The 20296-nt window shown below is 50.5% G+C and overlaps 1 protein-coding gene across 3 annotated transcripts in view; it reads left to right on the top strand.

Annotated features, from left to right (window-relative positions):
• Orp8 (Oxysterol-binding protein-related protein 8) overlaps positions 1-20296 on the top strand; it is a 111036-nt gene that overhangs the window by 45803 nt on the left and 44937 nt on the right. For all 3 annotated transcript variants that reach the window (XM_089565628.1, XM_089565629.1, XM_089565632.1), the window contains exon 3: positions 9162-9263. In XM_089565628.1, the coding sequence (XP_089421754.1) occupies positions 9162-9263 (102 nt within the window). The remainder of the gene's footprint in view (positions 1-9161; positions 9264-20296) is intronic.

Below are 20296 nucleotides of genomic sequence, written 5' to 3'. Positions count from 1 at the left end.
TTTGCGTAGACTTTCGAGCCCTCAACAAAATAACGAAAAAGGACAGGTATCCGCTTCCGTTGATTGATGACCAACTTGACAGGCTACATGATAAACGACTGTTCACTAGCCTAGACCTTGCGTGCGGCTATTATCAGGTGCCAATTGATAAAGAGAGCCGAGAGAAGACAGCGTTTGTCACTCCGGATGGACACTACGAATTCACCCGCATGCCATTCGGACTTGTCAACGCACCGAGTGTGTTCCAGCGCATGGTAAACACCGTCCTCGGCTCCCTTAGGCACACGAAGGTCATGGCCTACATGGATGACCTGCTGATTCCATCGGCTTCGTTTGAGGAAGGATTAGACAGCTTGGGCGAGGTACTTGAGCTCCTTCGTTCGGCTGGTCTCACGCTGCGCTTGAAAAAGTGTTCCTTCTTCCATGAGAAAATTAGCTACTTGGGTTATGAAATTGCCGCATCGACCATCAACCCTGACAGCCTCAAGTTGATAGGAATTGCAAATTTTCCTACACCAGCAAACGTCCACGACCTCCGACGCTTCCTGGGCCTCTGCAGCTATTTCCGACGTTTTGTGGCTGGATTTGCCATGATAGCCAAGCCACTTACGATCCTGCTTTTCAAGGGAGAAGAATGGCGCTGGGACGACGATCAAGAGACTGCATTCAGGCAGCTACAAAGACAGCTGATGAGCAAGCCAACGCTGGCACTTTACGCACACGGAGCGAGAACGGAAGTGCACACCGACGCTTGCAAGGTCGGCCTCGGAGGAGTGTTGTTGCAAGAGCAACCAGACGGCCTCATGCACCCCGTTATGTATGTTAGCCGTAGCACCACGCGAGACGAGGAACGCTACCATTCATACGAACTGGAAGCTTTAGCCGTTGTGTGGACAATTGAGAAGCTTAGACCATACCTGTACGGAACCGAGTTTCTTGTTGTTACGGACTGCAACTCATTGAGAACTGCTTTGTCAAAGCGAGATCTGGTGCCACGTGTCGGCAGGTGGTATCTAAAGTTGCAAGAGTATACGTTTGATGTAGAGCATCGACCAGGAGCTAGAATGAGCCACGTCGACGCCCTCAGCAGGGCTCCTGCATCGGAAGCTGAAGAAGTTGACGTTGCAAGTGGCATTAATGTCTTTGTAACAGAGCTCTCCAGCGAAGACTGGCTAACGCTAGCACAGAAGACGGACGTAACATTACAGTCGATCGTGGATTCCCTAAAGGGATCATCAGAGACGAAAGAAGCTGAGCGCATCAGAAAAGAATATGTCCTGGTTGAAGGCAGGCTTTTCAGGAGAACGTGTGGCAACAACGGCGACGAGCGTCTGCTATGGGTAGTGCCACGAGCGGCACGTTGGCAGGTCGTGAGACGGTGCCACGACGATGTGGGTCACTTTGCAGTCGACAAAACCATGGCCTTGCTCGAAAGCAAATACTGGTTTCCAAGAATGCGCCGTTACGTGAAGCGACACATCTCGTGCTGCTTAGAGTGTTTGTATCGAAAGGTTCCGTCCGGAAAAAAACCTGGAAAGCTGCACAGCATCGAAAAAGTGGCCGTGCCATTCGACACCATTCATATGGATCACTTGGGCCCATTTATCCGCAGCAAGAGTGGCAATACACACGTGATTGTGGCAGTGGACGGCTTCACTAAGTTTGTGCTCATTCGGGCCGTGCGAAGCACCGCGTCGGGCTACGCCAAAAGCTTTCTCAGGGACATCGTCTCCATATTCGGGGCCCCACGAAGGTTGGTTACCGATCAGGGAACTGCCTACACCAGCCGAAAATTCGAGCACTACTGTAAGACTCTCAGCATAACCCACGTGAAAAACGCAACTTGCACACCTCGTGCCAACGGACAAGTCGAGAGGTACAACAGAATGATAACCCCTGCGATTGCCAGCTTATCCGAACGAAGCGACGGGAAGGACTGGGACGAAGACGACTCCATTCACTCTGCTTTTCAACTTTCGCCCCCGGAACATGACAGGGGACTCAGTTGACGACGAAATCGCACTGGAGCTGGACGCCAGTATGCTGAAACCAAGAGAGAAGGCCATCGACAACATACGCCGGGACCAAGAAAGCAGATGAAGCGAAGATGCACACCAACCGAGGGCGGCTGGAAAGGAAAAGGATGGCCGACTGTTGTCGACGGAGGCGCTCCGGTTTCTTGAGACAAGTGCACAGGCGACGCCGGCCGTTCGAGTCCTGCAGCGGCCGCCATTCTCCGAGCAACGGCGACCACGCTCCCCTTTCTTGGAAGAGCAGCGGGAGGCCCAAGAGGCGCGGAGCCACATCTGGACACCGCTCGCCGGTTGCCGTGGCCCCCTCGACATCCGGTCGGAGAGAGGGACACGGGCAGTGCCGTACGAACTCGCTTGCGGAAAAGGACATGCGTGCTGTGCTCCGTCTTTTCTGTGTTCTTATGTAACCTTCGCAGGCTAATAAACCTGCCCATTTATTTGTTTTATCTGGACGTTTGTTGTGTCGACTACATCAACTACATATATATATATATATATATATATATATATATATATATATATATATATATATATATAATATTGGGCAGTGCATGCAATGCTTACAGGTGCTCGATGCTCAGGGAGCGGATTCCTACAGAAGTCTAATGAGTGGGGGCTGGCAGAGAATCTGATGGGAGGATTATGAACTGTTCGGGAACAGGGTGGCCGCAGCTGGGGCCAGGATAGGGTTAATTGGAGATATATGGGAGATGCCGTTGTGTTGTAGCGGGCGAAGCTGGGTTGATGGCGATGAGGTCTTATTGGCCTCTGAATAGTTGGCATAGTAAAAACAGCGCGGCTACAGGGATAATGCCAACGTTATAGCAACCAGCCAAACTTAAGGCCTCAGTATAGGCTCCCGAATGGTTCATTTTTACCCGCCGCCGCCGCTTACGTCATGATGTCTGTTGTGTCCCCTTATTGCTTTTGTGTGTGTGCGCCCCCGCGTCCTCCTCCTAACGACAGTTCGCATCCTCCTCCTAACGACCACTCAATCCTCCTCCTAACGACCGCTTGCCCCTCGTCGCACGCTGTCGCCGGATGCCCCCCCACGGTGCGCCCCCGCACCCTCCTCCTGTTCTGGGAAGCCACTCCCTGCCGTGGACGCTTCTCCACTCCCTCCTTTCTTCGGGCGGCCAGTTCGGCTCCTACCTCGGTCGACGCTGGTCGCACCCTCTTCAGCTTTAAATAAACGAAGTCTAAAAGTACCGTGTGCGTCTTTCGCTGCATTCAACACAGCGACCGGACACGACAGTGGCGACGAGAAAGTGGATTCGACCCGCGCTACGCAACGCTATTGACAAGCCATGGCTACGCGAGGGTTTCCCAATCAGATACCAGAGTTCAACGGCTCATCGTGGTCATCGTGGGTTGGACGCCTTCAGTTCTACTTTGAAGCTAACAACATCACAGACCCAGCCTTGAAGAGGGCCAACCTGCTGACGCTGTGCGGGGAGCAGACCTACGATACTGTCTGCGCCCTTATTCAGCCAAGCACACCAGCGGCAGTGTCTTACGACGACATCGTATCAGCACTGCAAAAGCACTACGACCCGAGGCCATCAGAGGTCTACAGCCGGGCTCGCTTCCAACGACGAGATCAACTGGGAGGAGAAACTGTGAGCGCCTACGTAGCCGCGCTCAAGAAGCTCGCTGCCGACTGCAATTTTGGAACGCTGTCGACAACAGCTACCGGGCAGGAGGGAGACGCAGCTTCTTCTGCTAACACCACCATGCTTCCCTTGGACGTGATGTTACGCGACAGATTTGTGTGCGGACTGAGTGACGAGTCACTGCAGCAGCGCCTGTTCGCTGAGAAGGACCTCACATTCAGCAAAGCTTACGACATCGCCGTTCGAGCGGAGAGCGCCGGTCACCAGCAGAGAGGGATTCGCCGGAACACCGAGCCGGTACACCAGACAAGCAACCAGGTGCGCAAGCCTTCTGTTGTTGTAAAATCGGTCAAAAAGGCACAACGCTGCTGGCGGTGTGACGACCAACACAACCCCCAGGGATGTCGATTCCAGTCAGCCACGTGTAATTTTTGCCACAAGCGAGGGCATATCGAAAGAGCATGCATTACGAAACGGAGACTTGCCAAGATAAAGTCACCTTCCCAGCCTAATCACAGCGTCAACGCCTCAGAGAATACGCCGCTATCTGATCTCCATGGAGCAACATCAGCAACACCATCTGTGTTGTACGACCTGAACACCATGAATCTCGGCACGCGACCGAAGATTTTTACAGAAGTAAGCGTACATCACCAGCTGATTAAGTTCGAGGTGGACTCCGGCGCAGCCTGTACTCTGATCAGTGAGGACACGTTCCGAACTTCATGGCCATCTGACGCACCCGCCCTGCAACAAGACGACACGCACCTGCGAACGTGGTCAGGACAGAATCTGCCACTATTGGGCTCTGCCAACGTGCAGGTTAACTACAACGGCCAGACCCATACGCTACCTCTGCTTGTTGTGAAGGGCACAGGATCAAGCCTTCTAGGGAGAAACTGGTTTTCTCCACTAGGCGTGATGATATGCGGCATACACCAGACGCCGAGCCAGAACATGGTTGAGCAACTGCAAGAGAAATACGAAAGAGTATTCTCGGAAGAGATTCCAGGAAACGAAGGGCCCCCGGTCACACTGGAGTTGTTGGACAACGCGCAACCCAAATTTCTGAAGGCCAGGCCGGTGCCGTTTGCTCTCCGAGATTCAGTTGAAAAAGAGTTGGACAAACTGGAGCAGCAAGGTGTCATCGAGCCGACGCAGCATTCAGAATGGGCCACACCACTTGTCGTAGTTCGCAAGAAGAACGGAACCATACGCCTCTGCGGAGACTACCGGAGCACCGTCAATCTTGCGACTAAAGCGTCCTCTTACCCGCTACCGACACCTGAAGAAGTATTCAGTGTACTACGTGGCGCAAGAGTCTTCAGCACATTGGACCTCACCCAGGCGTATCAGCAGCTGAAGGTGAGCGAGTCAACTGCTGAATTATTGGCAATTAACACACTGAAAGGCTTGTACAAAGTCAAGCGACTGCCTTTTGGCGTAGCTGCAGCCCCGGCCATATTTCAAAAATTCATGGAGACAGTGCTTCAGGGCATCCCAGGAGTTTGTGTCTACCTTGACGATGTCATCATCAGTGGCACTTCCACTGAAGAGCATGCAGTGCGCCTAGAGCTCGTTCTCGAAAGGCTAGCAAACGCTAATTTGTGCATAAGCAAATCGAAGTGCTGTTTTGCGGTGCCAGAGGTGCAATTTCTGGGACACCGAATTGATGCGGAAGGCATTCACCCTACCGAGGACAAAGTGCGAGCGATCACAGAAGCACGAGCTCCAACAAACAAGCAGGAGCTACAGGCTTTTCTCGGACTCTTGACGTTCTACGACCGGTTCTTGGAACAAAGAGCTACCGTGGCCAACGACTTATACCAACTCCTTCGGAAAGATGTGACATGGACATGGTCGCCACGCCATCAGCAGTCATTCGATGCCCTGAAAGACCTGATTCGAAGATGTACAGTCCTCCGCCACTACGACGAAAGGAAGCCTCTGCTTTTGGCTTGCGACGCATCACCGTACGGAGTCGGCGCGGTTCTATCGCAAACTGACGAGCAAGGAAGGGAAGCTCCCATCGCCTTCGCCTCACGTACGTTGTCGCAAGCAGAACGCAACTACGCGCAACTTGACAAAGAAGGGCTAGCCATCGTCTACGCGGCGACACATTTTCACCAGTACATTGCCGGCCGGAAGGTGACCTTTATAACCGATCACCGACCGCTATTGGGCATTCTGGGACCACAAAGGCCTATGCCACCAACTTTGTCTCCGCGAATGACACGTTGGTGCATCAAACTCTCAGCGTACGACTACGCTCTGGTCTACCGCAATGGGAGTAAACATCAAAACGCCGATGCGCTAAGCCGTCTGCCACTAGACGCAACTGTTGACGAACCATTTCCACCAGGAGACGTTCTGATGTTCGAAGCACTGCCAGAACCTCCGCTTACAGCAGGCACAGTTGCAGCATCTACGCAGAAGTGCGCAGCTCTCCGGCTAGTTTACACAGCTGTTCAACAAGGCAACGTGCATAAACTCAAAGGGGACAACTTCGACGCTTACCGCAGGCGAGCTACAGAGTTGAGCACCCATCGCGGCTGCATCATATTTGGGTCCCGAGTTGTGATGCCGAGAGAACTACGCGCACAAGCTATGTCTCTCATCCACGCCGGACATCGGGGCATCGTTGCAATGAAAAAGTGTGCCAGAAGCTACATGTGGTGGCCTGGCATTGACAACGACATCGAAACAGTGGTGCGAGAATGCAAGCCTTGCCAGAGCAGCCGGAGCGCCCCGCCGAAAGCTCCTGTCCCAGAATGGGAAAAGCCAGACACACCATGGCACACACTGCACATTGATTTTGCAGGACCAATTGAGGGCTGCACTTTCCTTGTGGTCGTAGATGCCTACACAAAGTGGCTTGAGATAAGGCAAATGGGACAGACGACTTCGGCAGCAGTCATTGACAACCTCCGATCACTATTTGCAACGTTCGGCCTGCCGCGCAAGGTAGTGTCGGACAACGGAACACCGTTTGTGTCTGCGGAGATCCTCAAGTTTTATCGCGACAACGGGATCTCATCAGTTACATCGGCCCCCTACCACCCAGCGACAAACGGACAAGCCGAGCGCTACGTAGCCGAGCTAAAACGCGCCCTTGAAAGAGATCAGACAGGCTCGCTGCAGCGCCGCCTTGCGCGCTTTCTCTTCAAGCAGCACACGACGGTTCAGAGCACAACAGGCCAGACCCCCTCGAAAATGATGTTCGAGCGTGAAATGCGAACCCAGCTCACAGCCATCCTCCCCGAGCCAAAGGCAGAGACGTTCCGGGAAGAAAAAGCAATTCCGCGCTGCGGCACGCTTAATGAGGGGCAGCGCGTCCTCGCCCGACAGTTTCTGAAAAAGCCACGCTGGGAGGAAGCTACAATTGTCAGACGCATAGGCCTGCGCTCTTGGCTCGTCAACATACATGGCACAGTAGCACGTCGACATCTCAACCAGCTGCGTAGATTTACGACGCCGTCTGAGAGCTGTCCGCCAGCGGAGAGAACACGTGCACCATTTTCCCACATAGCCTGGCACCTCTTCCCGGAAGAAGAGACTTCGCCCAGGACAGACCCAGGAGACACAGCGAACAACAGCCAGCCTACAAGTGTTTCTCCCCCGAGCGCACAAAGCCAGCGCGCCTCCACGCGTGAGCGCCGACCCCCTGCACGATACCAGGCAACTTTCTAAGGGGGAAGGAAGTGTTGTGTCCCCTTATTGCTTTTGTGTGTGTGCGCCCCCGCGTCCTCCTCCTAACGACAGTTCGCATCCTCCTCCTAACGACCACTCAATCCTCCTCCTAACGACCGCTTGCCCCTCGTCGCACGCTGTCGCCGGATGCCCCCCCACGGTGCGCCCCCGCACCCTCCTCCTGTTCTGGGAAGCCACTCCCTGCCGTGGACGCTTCTCCACTCCCTCCTTTCTTCGGGCGGCCAGTTCGGCTCCTACCTCGGTCGACGCTGGTCGCACCCTCTTCAGCTTTAAATAAACGAAGTCTAAAAGTACCGTGTGCGTCTTTCGCTGCATTCAACACAGCGACCGGACACGACAATGTCTAAATAGACCCTCATTTCAGTGTCGTAGCTACCGTCATTGCCGCCGATTCTGTATTGTGTCTACAGGAACTGTTGCGTCTGAGAATTACAATTTTTTATCCGTCTCTAATAAACATACGACTTGAATTCTGTATTATGATATACCGGATATAGATGCGTGTTTTTTATTTTTGCCCCGCCGCGGTGGCTCAGTGGCTACGGCGCTCGTCTGCTGACCCGAAAGACGCGGGTTCGATCCTGGCCGCGGCGGCCGAATTTCGATGAAGGCGAAATTCTAGAGGCCCGTGTACTGTGCAATGTCAGTGCACGTTAAAGAACCCCAGGTGGTCGAAATTTCCGGAGCCCTTCACTACGGCGTCCCTCATAGCCTCAGTTGCTTTGGGACGTTAAACCCAAACAAACCAGATGCGTGTTTTTTTTTTCAGTGGACTTTATTCACCGTAGTGGGTCTCTCAGGAAGCGCGTGTCTTTAAAGGTTAAAAAAAAAAGTAAATTGCGGTTGGATGCGTTCGCTCAGTCTCTGTCACGTTGTCGGTCGTCCATTCTGCTGAGGTCGTGTTCGATCTGACGCCGAGAAAAGTGCAGCGGAGGAAATGTAGGGCGTCCGCCTGCTGAGCCGAGCTTGCGGATTCGATTTCCGCTCGCGCCGGTCGCTTCTGGTTGGGCAAAGCGTGTTGGTACGTTCACAGAATGAGGTTTCTTCTTTGTCTGCGTGGAGAGTGGAGAGAGGGGGGGGGGGGTAGGGGAGCGACGCCAAATTAGGGTTCCCAGCAAGCCGCGGCGACACTCCTAATGCGGATGCGGCGTCTTTTTGCCATTTACGCAAAGAGCACGGGTTATTGAGAACAAGACACTGCCACACTTTTCACCCTCTTTCTTCGGGGCTGGTGAAGAGGTGATAGTGACTGCCGCTGCATCGCTCTCTTCCTTCTCACTCCCTCCTCTCTTGTGTGCACTGCCAGAGCTCCTTGGAGCACCCACCAACGCAAATCATGCGGGCGCCTGTACTTGATGTGCAGCATTCCTTTTGAGCTTTAGCTTTAGCTTTAGGTTTCGACATACTGCACTTAAAAATTACTTTAGGCTGTCCGTTATAGACTGCGGATGGACTGGGATGAACGGTAGTCGGAGTGCAGACAAACTGTAAACTTACTGTAAACTTACTGTAAACTTACTGTAATCTTACTCGAAACTTACTGTAAACAAACTGTGAACAAACTAGACGCACTGTGTATGGACTGTGGATAAGCGGTAGACGGACTGTAGGCAAATTATAAGCGGACTGTTGACAACCTATAATCGTAGACTACTGCGGACAGACTTTTTTTTCTTTTTACTTGCCTTGTGCGGATCGCGTCATCTGCAGGAGGAAGGAGCCTGCATGCTGCCTATTTTCACGCGTTGCAGCAGTTGACGGTCACCCCTGTACTGTAACAATGTCCGCCTTGCTTTTTTCGCAGACTGCTCGACTCCGGCGGGGCCGGCAGCCAACCGGACCCTGGGCTCCCAGGGCGGAGGACCCACGGCGAGGTCCACGCCACTCGGCGCCTCTGCCGTCAGAGGTGGGTTTACATGTGTGTGACTGTGTGCGTTTGTGTGTGTGTGAGAGAGGGGAATGTGAAAAGGGATCGTGTGATTTATTTCGCGCTACGCGCGATCACACCACAACTATGCTTCATTGAGAGGGGTGCTTTTTGTTTTGTAGTGCAGGAATGCGTTATTTGGCTTTCACGTCAAATTCTCAGTCACTCTTGCGTCCGCTGCAGCGCGAAAACATTTTTGCGTCCGCACTGCCCGAGCTCCAGTTCCAAGCGCACCTGTATGTAACAGTACACAGCACTCGTCTTATTGTGGATTCTTTATTCTTTATTCAAGAGTTACTCCGCATTGCCCGAAGGCCTTATAGCAGAGGGGTTACAGATTGGCAAAAAATACATCTTCACTTGCAGAGAACACTTGCATTTCGGAAAGCCGGTTCCACTGTTGCACCGTTTTAACAAAAAATGAATTTGCAAACAAGTTCGTCCTGGTACGGTACTCTCTAATTGTACGAGAATGCTCATTAAGAAACTTTAGCACAAATGGTGGGGCCACTACTCTCTCTAGGTAATTTTTATCAGCTCCATGAATGCCGGATTTCATTTCGGAGTTTCGTGTAGCTGGAATTAAACGGAAACGCCCAATTGAGCGCTCGCGCCTGCTGCCACGCGTGGTCTCGCAGGCGCTTGGTGCTCTGATTGCTCTCTGGGGGCCGCGGGTATGGAAGTACGTGTAGTTGGGACAGCCCTAACCAGCAATCCCATAGGGCCTCGCTGAAAGGCAGCGGCGGCGACGCGCAGGTCAGCACCTGCGCTCGGTGTGACGTGAGGAAATATGTGCACATGAAGCGTGGAGGTATAACACGAGTAACCTCCTCAGAATGGAAGTCGGAAGGGGTGAGGGGGTGCTTTAAATTGAGGGCGTTTGCATGTCCACACGCGGCGTGGCTAAATAGCTTCGAGAAGCGGACTTGAGTCGTGGAAGACTAAATTTGCATTCGCCTTACATATGCATGGCTACACTGGTTGGCGGAATTGTGCCTGTTTGTGGAAACGACGTCGCAATTATACACGCCTTTCTGCGCTTTACGTGACTCTTTTACTATACTGTTATGTTTTCGTGCACGCGTAGTATACCCTAGCCAAGCATGTGCCGACTTCGCGGTTTATGGGGGTTCGCTTTATTGCACGCGTGCGCTCACGTCGCGCTTTATAACCGCAGCGAAGAGTTCATCTAATAGGCTCTTGCATAGATGTAGCGTAGACGTGATGAGCTCTTCGCTTTGGGCGTTTTCCTTCTTTGTGCTTGATTATTATTATATTAACGCAGACTGGCTGGATGGCCCGGAAAGAAACCCTTTCAAACCGTACCTAACCAACTCTGAGCAAACGAGCAATGACGACATGCGTCTGCCTCGCGCGCGCCGGCGCCTAACGTATAGACTGTCCTGTGGTGGTTTATACTATATACGCCGGCCGGGACTCTGCTTGCGATGTTTGCGACTCAGTATGTGCGACCATGTCCTCTTAAAAATTACGGAGGGCACTTAAAGCTATACTAATTAAAGGCTTTGAATTTCAAAAGCACTGTTTATTTATTTTAATTTCGTTATTTATTTTTATCTTTCTAATGACGCACCTACTGATTAGCATATAGTCGTAAGACAACCTTTGTTCTCCTGGGTTCGCCAAGAAGCGAAGCGTTTTTATGGCTTGTTTGTTGCGTGGTCGCTTGCAACCTGAAAGTCCTGTAGGATCACTTTCCCGCACCTTCGGAAGAGATCTGTTTTTCTTCGATACCACGGTGACGTCATCTGGGTATTTTTTTGGGACCACTGCTGCTGGTCAGCGCCGACGTCGGGTTTCGTCGCCGATGAGCTGTGTAATTATTTCCCATTATATCCATGTGGCCAGCAGGATTATAAATTTTGAGGCTGAACTGCTGAACTCAGCGTCGGTAGCGGAGAAGGCCGACGTTCATCCCGGAACATTGACTATACACGTAGTGTATACGGAATATGAGTGCAGGCCATAAAACGAACTTTTTACACCTTTTTGTGATTTTACGTCTGACAGGTTTCTCCTCCGGTTGTTTAAATCCGTCGCAAAAACAAAAAAAAAGCGCACGGCTTTTTTGAACGCACTTGGCGCTGCGCAGTCAGTTTCTTGTACCTGGCTTCATAACTTGGTTACTTGTTTTCAGCCCTTTATATTTTGTGTTGTATATTCTTTAAGTTTTCTTTGATGAAAATCCCCCCCCCCCCTCCCCCCTCTATGTAATACCCGCATGGGCTTTTAGGATATGGGTTTAAGGTTTATGTGGGTTTACCGTCCCAAAGCGACTCAGGCTGGGACGCCGTAGTGAAGGGCTCCGGAAATTTCGACCACCTGGGGTTCTTTAACGTGCACTGCCATCGCACAGGACATGGACCTCTACGTTTAGGGTATTGAAATAAATAAATAAATAAAAAAAAATTCATGCAAACATCTGGCACCAGTATGCATGTATACGGTTGTTACTTTTAAGCTGCGGTTGTGATTCGTGCGGCGATCGCATGTTATGAAAGCGTGGGCAGTTGGCTCTGCCGCTGGAGCAACCGCTGTGGATGCAGAGTGCGTCTTCAAGCACTCCTCTTGGCCATATATAGGCGGATGTCTGAGGTCGATGTGAAGTTAGATGAAGGCTTCAAGCGAAAAAACTTGCACGTCTCGTGGAGAGGACCGGCGCATCTGTACGCCTAGTGGCTGTCAAATAAGATGCACGACAGGACAGCACTAACATCGTCCTTACCCCGAACACTGGAATCTGAGGTCGAGAAGGGATAACAGGCCCATACACCTGATGATTTGTTTTTAATAGCGCAAGCGCACTTGTACCGATGGGCGCCGTAACTAAGGTGTTTTTTTTTTTTTTTATCGGCACAAGGTACAGTCAAAGACCCCTTTTAGCAAGCATTTCACCCCAGGGAAACCAAGCACCAGGCCGACGAGAAAGATTTGTACCTGTTGGGAAGCCAGTCGGTACCCGACGGCATTGGGGATCGAACTCCGCACCTTCGGGCTCAGAGACAGCTAGCGCAGAGATGAGCCTTTATTGCTGCCATTTTTCCTCAAGTCCAGCCCTTTACAGCGTTAGCAGTAAAGTCTTCTTTCGGCAGGTGACGCCTCCACCTTCCGGACACCACCCTGCGGGCCCGGAAGGTGCCTCCTCTGAGGCATGCCCACTAGGCCTTTTATACTTCAGCGCAGAAGTAATAACAGAATTAGCTGTTTCGTACAAACTGCACTGTTCCTCTCGTATTGGAGCTACGTGTATGTGTGCGTGTTCCCGGGTACCGCCTCCCAGTCCCCCCGGTTTACGTTTTTTCAATATTAGTTTAGGCCGTTCTCCGCCGCGGGGGGCAGAGGAAACGAACAGAGAGGAGGATAACGCAACGTTGATGAGCCTTGTAAATGTGACAGCTGGTGAGAAGAATGGCGTAGAGCCGCACAAACCTCGTCCGCTCTATTTCCGGCGTTTTTAATTGTACTGTCTCGCGCAGGTGACGGTACTGAGGCGACGAACCTCAGGCGAACGCGCGTTTGAAAACTGATTTTGTTATTGGCGGAATCTGTGGAGTCCGCGAAACAAAGGGACGACGAACTACGGGCAGCGTTCGTGGAACCGGGCCCCATATTTACACGCGTCATTGTATACTCACCCCGCCAGCGCACTCGGTGGTTATCGCGATTGTTTAAGAAGAATGTAAACCTATGCCCATTCTTTTTCTCGCTGCTAATTTTAGTCGCCGTCTATTTTTCTTTACTTTGTTTTCTGCGAACCTTTGCGTCTTTATTTTCCAGTTTAAGCTGCGTTTCACCTGTTCGTTGAGCGCCGAGGATTTCCGGCGAGTCATTTATTTTAAACTGACATATAGTTTTTCGACGATGATGAATTACCGTTCATTTTTTAAGGGGTCGCAGGCTTTATCAATTTTTTTTTTCTCGATAAAAGTGTATTGCGCCCTGCACTTCATTGCGAGCATTTCGCTGTGTTTAGGTTACGTCCGGTTTCGCTTAGCAATGCAGTCATGCGTAGTTCGCGAGCTTTTTAGTCGCCGCCTGTATGCACCGGGTTCGGTTTAATATGACGATTCTCAAACTGATTCGATTCCATTTTTGAACGCCCCGCTCTCCGCCATTGGTCGAAGGGTGGCACGCCCAGCCTTCGCTTTTCGCTATTGGCCGAAGCCCAGGCCGTGGTGTCAATTCAGCTAAAGCCGCAGGGCAGCATATTAAAAAAAGAAATTAATTGATTTGGGAAATAATCGTTATGTTATGCCGGCCGAAGTTTCCGAGTAATTTTTGCTAACGCAAGACATTATCTGTAATTACATGCTTGCTTTACCGTGAGTACGACTACACCTTAGGGGCATCATTCACGTCGTCATGGCAACAATCGGAATGGAGATTATAGCCCTTAGCGCACAGCGCGTCGGCTCATGTAGCGTAAAGTTTATTCGGGGTTACCCTACAGCTTTTCGATTACACCGCTGAACTAAGCGAAATACACAATAATGCTTCGTTTTTTTTTTTTTTCTTCAAGCTGCCTTGTTCAGAATAAACCCCTCGCCCGCGCCGTGAGGGAACGGATGAATAGAATGAAAAGGCACTTGCGAGAACAAAGCTTATATGTATAGGTACCGCCTAGAAGACTGCAGGCCGCATGGCTATCGCTTTTGAGCTGTGTGGTAGAGCACTCGCGGCAGCTCTCAATTTTTAAACATCTCTCTATCGCGAGGAGGACCATCTATCTATCGGGCACCGCGTTCTAATCACAAAAAGGCCACTCTCGCTGACAACGGAGCCTTTATAAGCTAGAAAAGACAGAAAAAAAAAACCGAAATACAAGTGTTGCCATCACCGGCCGATTTCGTAACGAAAGTGCACGCGTCGACTCCTTTCTAACCGCGTATCCCGGAGGCTATGCTACACCGCCATTCACATTCAAAACGGTAGCAGCCTGTTATTTTCGGCAAGGATGTCATGAGTTTGAATCGACTGGCGTTAAAATCGAGAAAGGTCGAAATTATTCCGGAGATCTCCACTACGGCATCCCTTTCTCTCTTTGTTCTCTCACTCCCTCCTTCCTCCCTTCCCTTACGGCGCGGTTCAGGTATAAGTGAGATAAATACTGCGCCATTTCCTTTCCTGAAAAACGAGTTCACCGATTTTTTTTTTCATTTGCTGCCTGTCAAACGTCAACGCTGCCAGGGAGAGCCAGGGAGTCGATTTTTACTGAGATCAGTGATTGGATGGAATGGTCTTCAACGACCTTTAAAGAGGGCTCCGCTGCACGGCTGAACATCAAACCGTGCATAGCCCGAAGACCTTTTTTTTTTTTTTTAACCGAGTCTGTATACTCTGTGCATCGTCAGGAGCGTGGGTGCGGATTGAATTGAGTAGAAAAAGCAAAGTAACAGGGTGGTCGTATTACAGTGTATTGAAAAGAGAGGACATTAATTAAACGAGCGTATGCAGGATAAAGGAGTGATACGCTGTATTATGGTATACGCGGAGGTTTTCCATTACGGCTTAAAACTGCGATTGAATCAGGGCACGCGCGCTCTCGCTGTTTTCAGGAAGACGTTACGCGTTATTAGCGTCTCGTTTCGTGTATATATCGTCCCTAAAAAAATACAAATGCCGTTCTTCCCTGCCGTCCATGTGCGTGGACGCCGAAACATCGCCCTCATCAGAAGAGGCCGCAGCCCGCTCTGCCTCTTTTTGTAATTTTTCCGGAATGAGAATTTGGCCCGAAATTAGGACGCCGCTCGTCGTGTACGGCGTGTTATTCCTTTTTTTTCTCTCTCTCTCCCTTCCTCGTCAATCATCCGGGCTGTTGCCGCAGCGCTCGGTAGTTTGTGTTTGCTTGTTTTCGCTTCTGGCTCTGTTATTTTGGAAGTTTTTCTGCAAAGTTTATTTGCGTTCTCTTTTCCTTCGACCCGCGAGTGACCTTTCTCGAACCTTTCTGGCTTTTAATTTGGATTCTCAAAGCCGGGACCATGTTTTTCTGAGGAAGAGAGAGTAGGGGGGGGGGGGGGGGGGGGGTTAGGGGATATGTTTCCGTGGAGCGGCTGGCTACGCCCGAGCGCGCAGTCGTCTCGTTGTGTTCGTGGGATACACTGGCATTCAACTGGCTACGCCATGCTGCGGAAACCTTCCTACCTGGTGAAGGCAGCCTATTGTGCACATGAGCTCATAGTGTACCGACTGATGAGGAGGCGATGGTTCTGATGGTAATTTCTAATGACACGCCCACTCATTAGCATACAGCCGTGAAGAAACGTAAACACTAGCTTCACCTTTACTCGCCAAGAAGCAACGACACTTCCCTCCCGATTCTTAACTGATGCGCGTGTTATCTCGCATTCTGGCGTTCAAAAAATTTCAGACCAAATTTTTGTGCGCTCAAAGGCCTGTTCATTGCGAATGCTTTCCCTTCGTAAACACTTTTATAATCGCGCGAAATTAAACAAAACAAATATGAATGGGCAGCACTCATGTCTCACGACTGCCAATTTGTTTCATTCGTCTATACGATAATAGCCCTCTATTGTTCTTTGTACCAGTTAGGGTAGTGTACTGCGAGTAGCGGTAGTGATGGCGGGCGTAACAGGAGACGCCACGTGATATGGAGTCGCCAATCATGCTCGTATCTACCCACCAGCAGTGGCCGCCTTTATGCGGTACTGGAGCCAATCACAGCGCTGGTAGAGTGAATGAATATCACGTTAGAGAGTATTGTCATTTCGACCTGCTTTCCGCTGCCGTGTTCCGCTCAGCCGAGTACCAAACTGCGCCTTCGCAGCGATAGGGCCGTCTGCGCATGCGCTGTCTGCGCCTGGTGGCAGCCGACCACCGACCGCCTTGTGCTTAGGCTTTCTATTTCGACCCCATTGCGCTAGAAGGAATCTTCTGTTGTTGTCACATTGCGGGCGTTAAGGAGTGGATTTCATGCTGTGACGCATCTTATATATTCTCTGCTTAACCGGTAGAACATTCTGGTAGTATCCGTCACGTCACCTGTATATCGACTTTTAGTATTTCGTATTTTATCGCTTTCGTATTTATCTGTTTTAAACGAGGGCCGCCGCGGTGGCTCAGTGGTTACGGCGCGAAAGACGCGGGTTCGGTCCCGGCCGCAGCGGTAGAATATCGATGGAGGCGAAATTCCAGAGGCCCGTGTACTGTGCGATGACAGTGCACGTTAAAGAACCCCAGGTGGTCTAAATTTCCAGAGCCCTCCATTACAGCGTCCCTCATAGCCTGAGTCGATTTGAGATGTTAAAACCCCATAAACCTAAACCTGTTTAAAACGAGAGCTTTGCCGAGGACGGGGCGGTGCATAGGTTAGAAAGGCGCGTTAAACGTTACCAGGAATTCGGTACAAGCTCTTCTAGTTCCTCTTGGCTGCACCACGTGGCGCATATGGCTTTGGGCATTAAAAAATAGCGCGTTGACGTCATCCGTGACGTAAGGAGGAGCATGATCGAGTGGCTGCTCAGCAGAACGTGATAGGCCGTTAGGCTTAGCGGCGCTAGTTGGGCGCTGTCTCGAATATCCTGGTAATGACCGGCCTTTAAAAGTGGGTCGGATTCGAGATAGGGCGCAGCGGGGTGCCTCATTTATGCTGATCGCGTAAGAAGGGCTCCTGCGGTATTCGCGCAAAAAAAAAAAAAAATTGAAGGCTACGCCGACGAGTGGATAACGGTTTTAAGGGCGGTGCTTAAAGGATAATTAAGGTGTGACTGTCGAGGAACGAGTCTTTCTTTTTTTTTTTTGTGCTAAGTTTTAAACCTATCCGGACTGCTTTTGATACCTTTTCTCGTTTTCGCTTCGCTTCGAGGTCGCAAATAAGCGATTGCAGACAAGGGCTCATTTTGATGCTGGCTGTATAGAGTCGATGTCGCGTCCTGTTGAGTGTTTCTATGGTGCTTGAAACGTCATTAACCAATTAGCCGCTTAACGAGTGTACTCAGAAGGGCTATGCGAGTACCTGAGGGACGGCGATACACGGACTTAGTGCAGCAAAAATGTAAGTGAACAGGTCGCGTGATGAAAGCGGGTAAAAACAAAATCGCTGGTTTAATTGTATCGTGTTTTGTCTCGATTATTTTGTAACTTACACACCTCGAAGCTGGTTTCATTAAGCGCGAGGCAATCTCTGTAGCATGGCTCATCCATCTCGAACTTCGTCGGCGCTGTCTCGTGTGCACTCTGGAAATACTTTTCGATTAACGCTCCTTCTCATCAGGACCGGATTAAGTATCGCCTGTGCGCTAATCCGAGGACCCGGCGTACGGGACACGCAGGGAAGCCTCGTTAATCTCTTCGGAAATGCGGAGGGCATCCGAATGTCTCGTATTGCGGGCGCTAATTGTGTGTTTCTTGTTCGATTCGTATTACATTTGAGAGTTTTCCATTAAGCGTATTCGAGTATTTCTCGGAAGTAATGCGATCGTTACGCGACACGTGTATGAACCGTTCTCTTCGTGGAGCTGGTTCAGCTGGGGGATTTCTAGTTGTGTGGCGATGTTCCGATTTCGAACACTCTCTCATTGTGTGCTACCTTAGCGCGCATGTTTTCGAACTTTCTTCGTGAAGTTTCTAGTCGTGTGCTGTAGTACCTGTTTTGCATCATTCTTGTCATGACGACAGAAATAGAAGCGCTCTTTCTTGGAGCCCTTTTATTTACGTCCCCTTCTAAACGGTACTGCGTGTTTTAAAGATATAAGCCAAATTTGTTTACTTCCGTCATCGACCATCGTTCTTTATTGTTTAATTTTTAGGATTGTGGATTATTGGGTCTTAGACTCGGTTTTTAGCTGTTTTTTTCGTTATCTGGATATTCATATTCGATTAATCTGTTGGCCTATCGCTTCGCTTGCCCTACCGATCACCACCTCCACCAACGCTGCGTAGGAACAGAACGTAAAGGTCGCTTTTCCGCATAACTCTACTGCAACCAGTTTACTGCTAGCGGCCGTCTTCCAGGCGTTTCTTGAATGTTGAGCATGTAAGGTAGAGCGCGAGTGGTGATGCACCGCAGCGTTCGATGTAAATTTCTGGCGTTAGTTCGATGCGGTATACAGCGTCCGAGCTGTCTGTTAATTCAGTGGTTCGATAGTGTGTCGTCCAGTCGCCTTCGTGATTGTTTTAAGGTAACCGCAGCAAGGGACATGTTGCGCAGCCGTATGGGGACCGGCTCTCCTCCCTCTGTGTTTGAATTGAATTGAATGGAATTTATTTTTCCAGAACAACTGGAAGGATTTCCAGGCAAAAAGCTGCTTTCGCAGCTTGACTAGGCCCGGAAAACCGTTAGATACAGTGGCTTCGACATGCAAGGTGATCAAAATAAGCATAAGAAAGATACAACAAAAGGAGAACAAAAGTACACACTATAGAATACAAGCAATGAAATACACTTACAATGAAATATACATACATTAAAGCGGAATATACACACCAAGTTGTATGAAATGATCAAAATTTTAGAGAAATGCACGAAATTGTCTGTGTAGATCATAGTGCACCTAGAGAATGAGAAGTACATAATGAGTGCAAAAAAAAAAATCACATGTCGACAAAATACCGTCGCAGTTGTTTGAATCTGAAATCTGTGGTATGTTTATATTTGTTGAGTACATGCGGAAGATTGTGTTGCAGTGTTTGGAGTTTATAATTAGTCCTAAAATGAGGAACAAACCAAGTAAACGTGCTGCGGGTATTAGCAGAGGTATGTTTAGTTTTTAAGGACGTTGTTTCTGTAATAAAGGCCTTGTAAGAACTGTTGGAAAAAGAAAACAAACGTAGCATCCGGAAGTCGTACATGTGGTCAATGCTGATGATGTGATACAATGGAAAGAGAACGTTTGTTGGGGATAAGTAGTGTACGTTTGCGATGTGACGAAGGGCTTGTCTCCCCCCCACTCAAGAGTGGTATAGAAGTCGAAATACAGCCGCGCTCAGTGTTACTTGCAACACGAAAAGGATGACCGGTGCTTTCTTCACAGAGCGATGAGAGCTGGGTGGGGGTGAGAAGTTACGCATTTGTAGGTACCATTCTAAAGGGTCCGGCTTCCTACGAGAGTACTAAGCGTAGACGGCGCTCCGGTCACCGCCGGCGTAGGGTGCCCTACGCTGGCGTGTGTTGCAGGTCGTGCTGAGCACGGCTGTTCGTCGAAACTGGGCGGTCACGGGGCACCTTGCAGAAGGCGAGCGCGGCATCCAGGCGGGCGCGATTGCGCAACGCGGCGAATATAGTCGGTCGCTGCTGCCTGCGTCTTCGTCGCCCGCGATGCGCACGTGGGCTGCGGAATCGATACGAGCCGACCTTTTTTTTTTCTCTCTCTCTTCTTACAAACACCCGGCAAGAGACGGTGCCCGGCCTTGCGAATGTCACCTACTATGTATAGCTTAAATTATATACGCTACCGAGCACCTTGTCTGCCGTCTCTATATATGCGACAACTCCGTCGTTTCTTTTTTTTCCCCCTCGAGTTTGCTGTTCTTTTCAGACCCAGAGCGGTGCATGTCCTCTGTGCAGAGCGAGTATTCCTTCGCGCGCCGAGATTGTGTTGTTTGTGCTACCTTTCGGCTCTTTCTCTGGCTTCAAAATATCTTGCAGCGGCCGAGTCCGTTTCGTTCGACGTTCCCGTGTATTTCGTTCTGGCTCGCGGCCCGTCTGTATTCCCCCTCCGCCTATCCCCCTGTCTACAACGGCGTCTGCTAGTTTCACTTTGTCCTGGTGCTCTCCAGTCATTCTGTATTCCATGCCAAGCGCTTCTGCATGGTTCGTGGCATTGAATAAGGTAGTGAAAGTGATCTCCTGGGAGCATTTTAGAAGCTCCGGGCGCGCCAATCATTGTCCAGAACTACTCCCTAGTTGGTTCCCGGCTCTCCGTTGCGTCAGCCGAGGTGCAGAAACGGTCTGTGTGTGCGCGCTGAAAGAATACGTACCGCTTTTGAGCGCTGGGTAGTGCGTTCTTCAGCTCTGGGTCTCCGACACTGTCGCG

The sequence above is a fragment of the Amblyomma mixtum genome, chromosome 1 (genome assembly GCF_055824585.1).
Source record: "Amblyomma mixtum isolate Tamu chromosome 1, ASM5582458v1, whole genome shotgun sequence".
NCBI lineage: Eukaryota > Metazoa > Arthropoda > Arachnida > Ixodida > Ixodidae > Amblyomma > Amblyomma mixtum.
This window is presented reverse-complemented; position numbering and strand designations above follow the sequence as displayed.